The 12787-nt window shown below is 50.3% G+C and overlaps 2 protein-coding genes across 2 annotated transcripts; both read left to right on the top strand.

Moving 5' to 3' along the window:
- Positions 1–3496: 3496 nt before the first annotated feature.
- On the top strand, positions 3497–6782 carry LOC114828451 (myosin light chain kinase, smooth muscle). Its single transcript, XM_029112676.1, has 4 exons — positions 3497–3572; positions 3661–3936; positions 4580–4858; positions 6340–6782. The coding sequence occupies exons 1-4, from the start codon at positions 3497–3499 to the stop codon at positions 6780–6782; spliced, it is 1074 nt and encodes a 357-aa protein (XP_028968509.1).
- A 1247-nt stretch (positions 6783–8029) lies between these two features.
- LOC114828450 (fibroblast growth factor receptor-like) lies at positions 8030–10692 on the top strand. Its single transcript, XM_029112675.1, has 4 exons — positions 8030–8105; positions 8237–8515; positions 9410–9685; positions 10370–10692. The coding sequence occupies exons 1-4, from the start codon at positions 8030–8032 to the stop codon at positions 10690–10692; spliced, it is 954 nt and encodes a 317-aa protein (XP_028968508.1).
- Positions 10693–12787: the final 2095 nt, after the last annotated feature.

Genomic DNA, 12787 nt, shown 5'->3' with positions numbered 1-12787 from the left:
AGAATGTTCTCGAGTTGCGAATCGATCTGTTTGCTAATAGCTCCAATCATTCTATTCTACATTCACCCAGCAAGGTGCCTCGGTGAGTTGTTACCTTCTTGATCTTCCCGACTCAGAATTTCCATCCCGTTCTTTGAGCTGTCGGGTTTAGTTTTCGCCTTCTCATCGGCAGACCAGGTGAGAGTTGACCGCATCTCTCCGAAAGAAACTTCGGTCGGGAAGCGAATCGCTTTCACTTGCATCGCTTACCAAGGAGAGCAGGTGCGGTTCTCCTGGACGAAAGATGGAAAAATCGTTTCAGCGAACAAACGAATCGGCATCAGCTCCGCAGATGAGACTTCGACGTTCACCATAAAGAGCGTGAACGGTGAAGATTCCGGAAACTACACATGTATTGCAAGCAATGCGGTTTCTGAAGACAAAACGACAACTCTCCTCACCGTCGAAGGTACATCGTCGTCCATCATGGACCGTCGATTCCTTTAGCTTATCTTGAGATGGTACTTAGGCGAGAGGGGAGGGGACAGGGGGTGCATGACACCGCAAGCTCCGACTGATGTCTCATTCATGGGGCTGATGTTTCGCTTCTGATAGTATCGATGTTTCTCCAAGCGCATCGATCACATTTGTAGCGCGCTTGGTTCCGTTTACACCTGAAAACGAAGGAAAAGTATGAGTTCTTTGCGGTCTCAGAAATCGAGATCGACGGAGCGGCGACCATTTCGATCTTTGCTCGAGCATCGAGGACCATCATGGAGTCAATGGGCCCCCGGACCCGCTTGAAGGACGCGCCATAGCCTCCCGGAGAGTGAGCTGGGACACTGGTGTCGAGATTCAGGCGACTCGATCGCGACCAGGAAGGCATCCAGTTAGTCTTTCTCGTCTCTCGGTGAGATGTGGTTCGTTGCTTTGAGAATCAGAAGTGTGACTGTCTGCCTTTGGATAGCATGGACTTCCGTGGATTTCGCGAGAGGTACATATATTCAAAAGGTGCTTGGCTCATTTTATTATCAGAAAAACGTAGGCCCTGTCGAATGAATCACCCCGGTTTCTCCAGGACGCTTGATCTTGGAGCCTTTACGACCGAAAGCCGCCTCCATCGGCAAGTCCGTCACTTTTCTATGTGCGATTGCGGAAGGTAGAACGGGGACGTTTTCGTGGACGAAGAATGGAATACTTCTGCATGAGCACGACCGAATCCAAGTCGCAAATCTCAGGAGAACCTCCACTTTGAACATCGAAGACGTTGAAACTTCGGACCGGGGGCTCTATACTTGCACCGTGAGCGACGCTGATTCGGAAGATCGACAGAGCGCCTTGTTGTCAGTGGAAGGTAGGTCCCCTCTGCTCTCCAGGCGTAGGAAGTGTACGGAGGATAACGGGTCGATGCGGAAAGGATAGGCGCCTAACGCTTGGAAATCTCCGTCGAACCCGCGACAATGTCCGGGATCACTAATTTTCTGGCCTTGTTGCATGCTGCATTGGAGCCCCCAACTCAAGCTCCTCCGTGAGGCTTTACGATTCGAAATTTCCGCGTACTCTCGGATCCGACTTCCCGGCACGCTGTTGCCGAGGCTACGATCGCTCCACAAAAGTTTCCCGAGCGTCATGTCATAGCCCACTTAGCCTCGAGAGATTCTTGAGGGGAAAGCATGTTACGCAGTCATCATGCAGTGCTTTGTCGGTGGATTGTGATACTTTGTGTCTTGAGTCCATTGACATCGGGTCTCGGTGAGCTTTTCCAGAGAAACGTAATGATTTCCTCATTCCGAGGATGTTGTTTCCTCTTTCTGTTCCAACTGCCTCCCCTAGGCTCATTAGAAGCTGTGGCCTTCCAGAGAGAGTGAGGATCGAACCTCTTCTTTCGAAAAACACCACCGCAGGACGACGCTCCACATTCACATGCTCGGCATTCGAAGGGGAGCAAATTGAATTCTCGTGGACGAAAAATGGGAAAATTCTCTCGAACGATCCTCATTCGGATAAGCTGACTATTTCGGCCGCCGAAGGCAGTTCTGTTTTGACCATCAAGAAAGTCGCTGGCGAAGACTCAGGAAATTTCACATGCATCGCGAGAAATGATGTATCGGAAGCGCGCAGCACCGCGAGTCTCCTCGTAGAAGGTTAGAGTATTGTAATGACCGAAAAATAACCTCGGCACTTTTTCGAGCCGAATCCCATGCGACGAGTCTCGATGCTCATTATCGTGCATTCTCTGCTTCATTGACACCACTGCTACTGGGCGGCGAGTCCCGATCCGCCAAACGGATCCAAGGCTTAAATTCATGCTGATAATCATGGGAGGATCAAGTGCCCGATAGGTAGGTTGTAGGGAATTGTTCGATGATAGCCCGCATCTCATGGAACTCGAGTGTTGACGAATTCCGGGTATGATGGGGATCCCCTACGACAGAGATTCGGTCGAACAAAGCATCGATTCGATCAGTGACGATCGCTCCGGGCAAGATGCTCCTTCAGGTTTTGGCGCGGTAATCTCGGACTGAACGCTCGTCCTCCGGCGTCGAGGCTCAGGATCGCGGTGTTGCTTGCAGGGGGATCGGGGCGATCAGTAACAGTGAAAACTCTCCGCGAACGAGTCATGTTAACCCACAGGCTCACTTATGGAGTATCTTGGTGCTACTTCATGTTTGTTTACTCTGTTAACTCTTTGGGTAAGATCTCGAACTAGATAGTAGATACCGGACTTTATTTTCGAGCGGTGCTGGAGCGAGCGAAGTTTTTCGACGACACGAATCGAGCTTAGTATCTTCCAAACCAGATCGCGTCCGAGTCGATAAAATAGCTCCGAGGAAAACATCGATTGGCAAGAGAGTTGCATTCACCTGCAACGCTTATGAAGGGGATCAAGTTCGCTTCTCATGGACAAAAGACGGACGAATCGTCCTGCCCAACAACCGTATCGGCGTCTCATCGGTCGATGAGACCTCAATGCTCACGATCAAGAGCGTCCGCAGCGAAGACTCAGGGACTTTCATGTGCATAGCCAGCAATGCTGTCTCGGAAGATAAAGCCACAACTCTCCTGACCGTCGAGGGTAGGGGGCCTTGTAATCTCAAATTCATTGCCTCCATTCAATTCTGTTCGTCATGAATCAATGGTGGTTATCCATGCAATTTCTCCGCTTCAATATCTTCACGGGTCGAGAGGCGCCACGTGAGACTCAGATGCGGTGATTTCCACGGTTCTGCGTCGAATGGGTTCCCCACTTCCCGATTCCCTCCAGAGATACCAAGCCTATCCGACGGAATAAGTGGGAGGGTGAGGCCTTCGCTGGGTCCTGTTCAAAAGTTTCTTCAGGCTTACGGTCTGCTTGTCGTTCGAATCCTTAAAAACCCCAGAGAGCCTATACCGACGCTTGAATATCGCGCCGTAGCCTTCCCACCCGGGTCCTCGAGCACTGGAGTCGAAACTTACACATTCGTCAGTGAGCATTATCCGAGCTGTTTCGAAACAGTGGCTTCGGTAGTCCGCAGGGATGAGTCTCGGTGTGAGAATGCAGCTTCTCTTACCTGTCGTTTGCATACTTTCTACTCTACCAGCATCCTCAGAAGGTATTTCACATCGACAACTTTCCCTGGAAAGCATTCCGGCCCGCGCTTCCAACGATTAAAGATACAATTCGTCGTGGTTCATTCTCAGGCCGCCTCGCGGTCGAGGGACTACAGCCAAAAACTTCATCGGTCGGCAAATCCGTAGCCTTCCTCTGTACGTTGGCAGAGGGCAGGAACGCGAGATTCACTTGGACCAAGAACGGAATACTCTTGCATGACGACGCAAGAATTCAAATTGTGAACCTGCGCAGAACGTCAACTTTGAACATCGACGATGTTGAGGTCTCAGATAGAGGCGTATACACTTGTACTGCGAACGACGCGGACTCAGAGGATAGGCAGAGCACAACGCTGTCTGTCGAGGGTAATGTTTCATTCGAATATTTGGAGTATTTGATGTAAGCCGACAAATATCGGGGATCGGGTGGTGTGAGCCATCTTTGATGCAGAGCCGCGGAATCCCGTCAAAGGCGTAAGATTGGTGTTTATTCCTGATTCATCGAAATGCGATTCGGACTTCCACGGATACTTTTCGGTCGTCCACGATTCACGTCACTGACATAGGCCGATCGTGGACAAGCGGACTCAGTCGCGTGTGATTCCGAAGCGCAGTCGGGAGATTAAGAATATTTCACGAGTTTCCACCATGAAGCCATGCCCGCGGGATAGGGATTTTCTTTCCCTCGCTGGGAGAATTTCGATGTCATTCAAACTTAGCGCGAAGTCTCGACCTCGGTGCGGCGTATCACTGTAGCCGAGGCTACGGGTTACTTTCGCGGCTTCTCGTCCGAAGCTAGCCAGAGTCAGTGCGAACGGTGCTGAGGTGCGAATATGTTGATCAGAAAAAGTTTCAACGAGGCGCTATGTATCTTGTGTGCCGTCGCAGGTTTCCAATTCGTAGAAGGTTTCGGTGAGTGTATTCGAGTGCCAGGCATTCACCCAGGAGATTAACGCTCGGTTACCACCGAATCCGCTCGCAGAAACCTAACCCGTGGTTCTCCGTGCAGAGAGAGTGCGAGTCGAAGCGCTCACTCCAAAGAGGACAGCGGCAGGCCGCCGTGTGACTTTTACTTGTACGGCTTATGAAGGAGATTCCGCGAGGTTTTCATGGACTCGCAATGGGAAGATAATTCAGACTGGCTCCGATCGATTCGACATCGCGACCAGCGAAGGAAGTTCGATGCTTACCATAAAAAGCGTGACAAGCGAGGATTCTGGGGATTTCACTTGCATCGCTAGTAATGAAGGGTCAGAAGATCGCAGCACGGCCTACCTCACGGTTGAAGGTGATTATAAATCTCCTGATGTTCGCAGCGAACGATTCCCTTCGGTTGAATTTGACGAAGATAATTAGGCATATACATCTGTCGCGGCATTTTGGCCATTCCGGGGGCTTGTTCAGCTCTGTTGTGGACTTCCCTTAGAGACTCGCACTCGCTCCGGAAGGCCGCAGAGTCTCGCGGCCGCCAGAAGCGCCCATCTTTGGTAATTTTGGGCACATCACCCTCTTTAATTAAGCCAGCTCGACGCACAACGGACACATTGGCGTTCATGGGGGAGGAGGGGGCGGACAGGAGGTCAGGTTTCAATTACCCCTATGAGATTTAGGCTCCACAAGTCCTGGGAAAATTCATCTGATTTCGAATTCCGGCGCTCTAGCCAGGATACCGAGCCTCAAACACAGAGTCGAGAGTATCCCACCGCCGATTCTGCCTCTATCGGAGGTCCCAAACTCACTGGCTTTAGATGCTCCCAGCTCGCCGTGAGCCATGGGGTCACCAGATTTGATTGCATACTGTCTCTTTCTGGTGAGCATTTCTTCACTTCAAACTTGCGTCGAGTGTTTCGGTGAGTCTCCTTGCGTTGGGCACTGCGGAGAGTTTTATATGGATTCGTGATGAAGTTCGAACCTGACAGGTTGTCACAGAATCTCATTCAGCAGATCGTGTCCGAATCGATAGAATTCCACCGGTAAAAACTGCGGTCGGTCGGAGAGTGGCGTTGGTTTGCAACGCTTACGAGGGGAGTCGGGTTTCGTTCACGTGGACGAAGGATGGTCACATCATCTCGCCTAATAACCGGATAGCAATTTCTTCAACTGATGGAACATCAACCTTTTCAATCAGAAGCGTGGCGACCGACGACTCCGGTACCTACACTTGTATCGCCCTCAACCCAGAGTCTGAGGATAAAACTTCGGCTGTGCTCACTGTCGAAGGTACATAAGTTCCCGACGTAAATCTCAGTGTCTCCGATCGGGGAATTTTTCATGGCCACTACGCCACACTTTGATTTCTGTCAGACCTCAAAGCAATAGGTAGTCTCGGACGGGGCTCCAAGGCTTCGTCCAGGAAAAAAATAATGTGGAGCAACTTCCCTGAGCTACCGAAGCCAGGATCCGACCCCCTCGTATCGAGTTAGGTTAGGTTAGGTTAGGCGCGAGCTCTTCGCTACAAGGAGCGGAGGCTCGGGCATGATTATCGAAAAGCGCGCGCTAGCCCAGTTCCACGGTGTGTCAGAGCCATAGTGACGAGACTAAGCTGACTCTCCGGTATTTGTCCACGCAAACTTTGCTGCTGCAGTCAGTGTTTGGAGTCCTGCACTTGTGAGATGTCGTTGATCGATCATTCGGTTCAATTCGCTTATATCCTCGCCTGGATTTCGATTTTCTGCCGAACAACGGAAGGTAAATAATGTTGGAAGTTCAGAGACCGATTTCCCGGGAATGAGTTGTGCACGGTGGAAGAGTTACAAATGAACGCTTCAGGTCGTCTATCCATTGAGCCACTTCAAGCCAAAACTGCTGCGGCTGGACAGTCGGTTGTGCTTCACTGTGTCCTCGCGAAGGGTAGGAGCGCGAAATTCACCTGGTCGAAAAATGGCCTTCTTCTCCACGAGGATGCGCGAGTTCAAATCATCAATCTCCGTAGAACATCGACTCTCAATATCGATGATGTCGAGTCCTCGGACAGAGGCGCCTACACTTGCACGGCCGCCGACGAAGACTCAGAGGACAGACAGAGTGCGAACTTGACCGTGGAAGGTAAATGCTTGCGCTGTGAGATATTGAACCTCGACATCGAGTTCAGACGTTGCTGTCCCTTGGATAGCTCGATATCATCAGCATGGTTCCTCGAGGGTCCTCGTGCGATCTCAATGTCTTCTAGCGGAAAAATCCACGCTGCCAAGTACGTCAAACACGACCCGTAGCGTAATCGGACCTCACTGTATTTTGAGTGTACATCTGTTGGGAGACCTCCGCGAGCATACCTTACTCGAGATTCGAATACTGGGACGCTCCGGAGCTCGTCTCGGTTTTCTCTGTGATGCTTTCGGGGGAGATCTGAGGCCACCGCTACCCTCGACAACGCAGGATACGATTGATCTTGACCTGCTCACTTCAAATCTGGCGCGGACTCTCGTTCCCGGAGCACTGGACACGCACTGGCGAGAGTACGCTGAATAGCCTCTGGATTCTCACGATGAGACTTGCAGACGGCATGCCCGAGGGATGCTTCGCGATGGTACGGTCGCGAAATAATTTTTCCGAAAGAGTGTTTCACTGTGCGATCCTCGCTTCTCTCATATTGTGCGCAACAGCTATCGGTAAGCTCGTGACTCCCTCGATTGAAATTCTCTAATCGGTTCAAGCTCAGAGAGGATCTCCAATTCTAGACAAGATTCGCATTGAGCCGATCGCGTCCAAAAGATCGGCGGTTGGACGACGCGTCAGTTTCACCTGCACAGCCTCTGAAGGCAACTCGGTGAATTTCTCGTGGACTAAGAATGGGAAGATCATACTTCCTGGATTGGATAGATTTTTCATCACTTCGAGTCAGGGTATTTCCACCTTGATGATAAACGGCGTTTCGAGTGAAGACTCGGGCGACTTCACCTGCATTGCGAGCAACGAAATCTCGGAAGACAGAAGCTCTGCCCATTTATCGGTCGAAGGTACAGCCCGAAGTTGCGGTACTACGGATTGCCATGAGTTCCCATCTCCGAGTATATCACACGATTGAATTGTTCTAGCTCCGCATATCCAACCAGAGAATGCCGCCTACATTACTGTTGTCGATGGGCTCTCTTCGCATCAGACGAGCTCATCCCGAGCTCGATGTACCTAATTGAAATATTGCAGCGTGACTTTCATACTTCACGTAAAGTTTTGGTGTTACTTCCCGCTTTCCCTGAATGAAGGAGTTGTTCATTCATTCAATCGGAGAGAATTTGGAGTGGAGTTCCCGGCTCCGAGTGAGTTATGATTCGAAAGCTCCGCAGAGGCTTGCAAGATAGTCCGATAGCCCCGCTGATGGTTTTGGTAGTTTTTGAAAATCGGCGCTGTAAGCTCGTCTCCGAGTAATCTTCCTGCGGTATCGAGGCTAGGCTTCGACAAACGCGCGATGCTCACATCGGATCGCCTACAAAGCTCTTCGTGGCAGCGAGCCGTGAGCATGATGTGTTCGGTGAGCACAGTCATGATCGTGCAATTTTTTGGATGGTTCTTATCGTTAGGCGAATCGGCGGACGCAAGTGAGTGCTAAAAAAATGCTCTAAGGAAAACGACCGAGATTAAGGCCCCGTGATCTCCATATCGCGACCGATGGAAATCTCTCCAGATTCTTCCAATCGGAAATGGTCAGTGATAGATTTCAATTCGACAGACCAGATTGTTCTGGAGGCGATACGCGCTCCAGAGTTCACCAGAGTCGGCAAATCAGCGGCCTTCACATGCTCGGTTTCGGAGGGCACGAATATCGTCTTCTCGTGGACCAAAGATGGCATCATGCTACGAGACGGTCCCCGGATTCAAATTTTCAACGCAAAGAAAACTTCAATGTTGAATCTTGAAGATGTTGAGACATCAGACCGGGGGGAATACACTTGCGTGGCCACGAACGAAGTTTCTGAGGACCGGGCCCGTACCTATCTTGCCGTCGAAGGTGAAAATCCGAAAGTAGACAATTCTTGCACGGTAATGCGCTTGGGTAGCAGAGTCCCAATCTGCAATACTTTTGGGAGGGGAGCTGCCCACTCTCTGCTCGCTCCCTCCGAGAAGGAGACGACATAATTATTTGCTTTGGGAACCGGATTCCCATGGCTTAGTTATAAAATTGACGGACAATATCAACTGGGTAGAAGCTGCACGGCCTCGTCCTCTGTCGTTCGGCAATTATTTCCTTGAAGTAAGTTCCGAAGAGAGAGATTGAGAGTCAATCTATGATCGTTTCGCGTACGACGGAGAGAATTTGATTTGGAAGCGAGAATTTTCGTACCCACATATGTAGGCGAAATGTACCAGTTATGGAACACCTAAGGGAAATCCCCATTGACCCTCCATTTCCCGCATCTTTTGGGAGGGGGGGGCACTTATGGAACACTCCATGGAAGTCTATGGGGAGCCCCATGTCAAAAGTATACTTCCATTACTGGTACCTGTTCCATAAGTGGTATAATACTTTTCCCCTATTTGATGTCAATGGAGGAATGAGACTCCTGTTCCGCCATGTCAGTGGATGGAGCGTGTGCGAAGAGGTGAATTACGCAGGTTGAGATCCCTAGATTCGAGAACTCGCGCCTTATTCTCGCTGCGTTTGGGCAATCTCCTACGTCGAGAGTTCAAGCATCGGATCGGAGCTTTCCGCTGACACAATCTGGCAGTCTTAGCATCCGTGATGGCGGGGGCGCTTGTCATTCGCTTCGTTGCTCTACTGGTCGCAAGTGTTCTTCAGGAAGCTGGTTCTGGTAGGTTTCGCGATTCGAACTCATCTATAGCGGATCTTCTGCCGCCGCCGGGGGTCGATTCTCGTTCACTAATGAGCTCTATCTCTCGATAGAAAGGATAGTGATCGACAAATTGAGCTCGAAATTTCTAAAGGTAGGACGCAGTGGAACATTCACATGCTCGCTCATCGAGGGGAAATCCGCTTCATTCTCGTGGACGAAAGACGGTCGTCTCGTCTCGAACTCGGATAGAATACAAGTTCTAAGTACGAGGAGATCCTCGACGCTCAGTTTCGACGAGATCGAAACGTCGGACGTGGGCAATTACACCTGTATTGCTTCAAATAGCTTTTCTGAGGATCGGAGTAGCGCTGCTCTCGAAGTTGAAGGTTCGCCTCCCTCAACTCGCTATACTTTGTAGAAAAAATCTATGTATCTAGAACATCGGACCTGGGTCCCGGCTTCCCCGGTCGGCTACGGTCCATAATTTCATCGAAATTATCGAGAGGAGCCCGAACTCCGACATGACTGCTGATTCAAAATTATCAGATGCTAAATACAAGGGAATTATCCATTTCTCCATCACACCCTCAGTGAGAGCTCGGTGAATTATTGAGTCACTCGCGAGATCTTGACCGCGCTCCTTGACTCCGAGATTCCGCCGCTCCGGAGCATCGCAACCGAATCAATTACTCAAAGCGAATTACGCGCTGTAGACTCTATTGCGGCGGGGAAAAATCAGGCGTTCGAGGTTCAACTGCTCTAGTCAAGATCCAATTTGGCGCCCTAGCCTCGTTGTCGGTCGTCGAGCCTCGGCAACAAGAATACGCTTTGCCCTGTCTGCCTCTTGTTCATTTGTTCACCAGTTAAGCAAGGACCATAGGCAGTTGATCGTATCTGGGAGTGATGCTTCCCAAAATTTTGATATGGATCATAGTGACTTCTTTGTCTGGATACGCTGTTCATGCTTTCGGTAAGCAGAGAAAGCACTTTTATTCAAGAGAATGCATCGAATCAAATGCGTGATCAATCTAATTGACGAACCTCTCCATCACGGCGTCTGCTTTGTTTAGACAGAGTCCGGGTCGAAACGCTGGCATCGCGAAGGACGTCCGCCGGCAAGCGAATCGGCTTCATGTGCACTGCTCTCGAAGGAGATCATGTATCTTTCGTGTGGTCCAGAAATGGAAAAGTCCTCCTTTCCGGGGATAGGATCTCCATAGTATCGACGGGCGAAAGCTCCATGCTTAGCATCAAGCACGTACATACAGCAGATGGAGGAAATTACACCTGCATTGCAAGCAATCCGCTATCCGAGGACCGAACGTCCGCCCAATTATTCGTCGAAGGTGAAATTTTTCTGCCAGACAACCTTAGTCTGGATCGAGAGCGCTGAAACTTGCGAGAGAGAATGCCCGTGGATCTTCTCATCCATTTGATGACCACGTTAGGGAAGACACAACGTAGAGTCTCTTGAAATGTAATTCGAAAGAGAATGGACTTATCATGGAGCGATTCAATTTCCCTCGCACCGCTCCATTATAATTATTGGAGATAAGCGAGAGATTCGGGGAGTTCGATCCGCCGAGTGATTGAGGCTAGAAAATTATCGATTTTTCCCACCGTTCCCCTAACTGGCAGAGATCGATTCTCGATCATTTCACGCCTTGACTACTCTGTGAGTCTAAATTCGAGCGATCCCGCCGAAGTCTCGCTCCTGATGGCTGCTCTCTAGCAGCGAGCATAAGGTGCGGCAGGTCATCGGGCCAAGCATCGACACTCTTCAGTTCGAAATCCTACGTGTAAGATGCGTTTCACGCATGCTGTACCTACTAGTTTCATCTCTGGAATTGTGTGCTGTCTTTTGATCAACACCTCGATCAGGAGCACGTGGGCCAACGGTACGTTCATGAGCTGGAAACCATCGATCTGCAATATGCTTTAAGCTTGACTTACTTCCAACATCTTCGGTCCTCCTAGAAAATGTGGTACTTGAGGCCCTTTCGCCGAAATCGATCCGGGCGGGGAAATCGGTCACTTTGCTTTGCACCCTGATCGAGGGTCAAGCAGCAACTTTTTCGTGGACTCGGGACGGACTCCTTCTGCGAGATTCCGACCGTCTAGAGATCACAAACTCGAAGAAAACTTCACTCATTCGGATCGATAGCGTGGACGTCTCAGATACCGGTCTCTATACGTGCATCGCCAGCGGGACAGGATCTGAAGACCGAACCAGTTCCCAGTTGACCGTAGAAGGTGAAAAACATAGCCCTAGAGGCAGTCTCGGCCTAGTAACATTTTGCTCCATTCTGACTCGATATGCTTGTACGAGACTCCGTTTCCCGCATTGTGGACGGTGGACATTTAAGTGGAGTCTATACCTTCGCTTATTCTAATCATTATCTCACGAAGAAAGAAGACATTCGAGTCTATCCTATGCGGCAGGTACTTCACTGCTGATTGCTAGTCTCTGCTGATTACCCTCGACATGTTCATGCGACCCGTCCGCCGCCGCGGACACGACGATATCGCCCCATTTCGATTGTCGGAGCCTCGTTGGGGTGTCCAATCGTTTTGGGAATTCGGTCCTCAGGGGACTCTTCCTCGCGCCCTGGTCGAGTGTCTGGGCCGAGGATCTCCTGCGATTTTTGAAAGTCGCGGTGTAGCCCAGACGCACCTCGCCAGGCGGCTGGACTCGAGAGTTCAGGAACCGAAGCTTGTTCAAGAGATATTTCCGAGGAACACTCATCGTGTCTCCAAGGCTGTCAGCAGAATGCAGAGTTCTCTGGTGGTTGAGTTCTTCGTCGTTTCGAGCTTGGTGTTGCTCTCAAATGGAGACTCAGGTTTGTCGGAGCTATTATCTCTGCCGGTTCAAAGGGAAGTATTTTGGAAACTCGCTTCATCCCCCAAACCTCTGGAATTCTGCAGCGAACTCCGTCGCATTGGAGCCGCTCAGCCCCAGGACGGTGAAAATTGGCAAATCTGTGACTTTCAATTGCGTTGTCTCTGAGGGGACCGACGTAGATTTCGCCTGGGCAAAAGATGGGCTACTCATCCGAGAAAATTCGAGAGTGGAGATACTAAAGAGGAAAAGAACCTCGACCCTCATAATCGAGTCGGTGGAGAGCTCCGATAGCGGAAAATATGTTTGTATAGCTAGCAATCGGAACTCCGAGGATCGCAGCTCGGCTAATCTGTCCGTGGAAGGTAATTATTCGATCTTTGAACTTTCCGATTTTCGAGTTGACTCCGACCTGAAAGGTCGATCCCGATTCCTTTGTGTATTTACGTTAGCGTTTCCATATATCTTCCAACATCGATGGGCTTTGGCCTCGGGACAATTCTAGCTTATTGGATTATGTGCGGCATCCATCACCAAAAACCACGCTGATGATGGGAGGCATCTACATTCGAATTAGATCCTGAAACTCATATTTAGCGTCATGTCTTGTGCCGTACACCAAAACTTGTTACCTAGCGCGATGAGATAG

This window comes from Galendromus occidentalis, unplaced genomic scaffold (genome assembly GCF_000255335.2).
Source record: "Galendromus occidentalis unplaced genomic scaffold, Mocc_1.1 scf7180000077524, whole genome shotgun sequence".
NCBI classification, from domain to species: Eukaryota; Metazoa; Arthropoda; class Arachnida; order Mesostigmata; family Phytoseiidae; genus Galendromus; species Galendromus occidentalis.
This window is presented reverse-complemented; position numbering and strand designations above follow the sequence as displayed.

Bases quoted from the DNA above. Each gene is read 5' to 3' on its own strand.
- LOC114828451 (XM_029112676.1), top strand. From the start codon at position 3,497: ATGAGTCTCGGTGTGAGAATGCAGCTTCTCTTACCTGTCGTTTGCATA. The intron at 3,573-3,660 runs GTATTTCACATC...GTTCATTCTCAG, and splicing joins TCTACCAGCATCCTCAGAAG to GCCGCCTCGCGGTCGAGGGA. The intron at 4,859-6,339 runs GTGATTATAAAT...TGAACGCTTCAG, and splicing joins GGCCTACCTCACGGTTGAAG to GTCGTCTATCCATTGAGCCA.
- LOC114828450 (XM_029112675.1), top strand. From the start codon at position 8,030: ATGTGTTCGGTGAGCACAGTCATGATCGTGCAATTTTTTGGATGGTTC. The intron at 8,106-8,236 runs GTGAGTGCTAAA...TCAATTCGACAG, and splicing joins AGGCGAATCGGCGGACGCAA to ACCAGATTGTTCTGGAGGCG. The intron at 9,686-10,369 runs GTTCGCCTCCCT...TGCTTTGTTTAG, and splicing joins CGCTGCTCTCGAAGTTGAAG to ACAGAGTCCGGGTCGAAACG.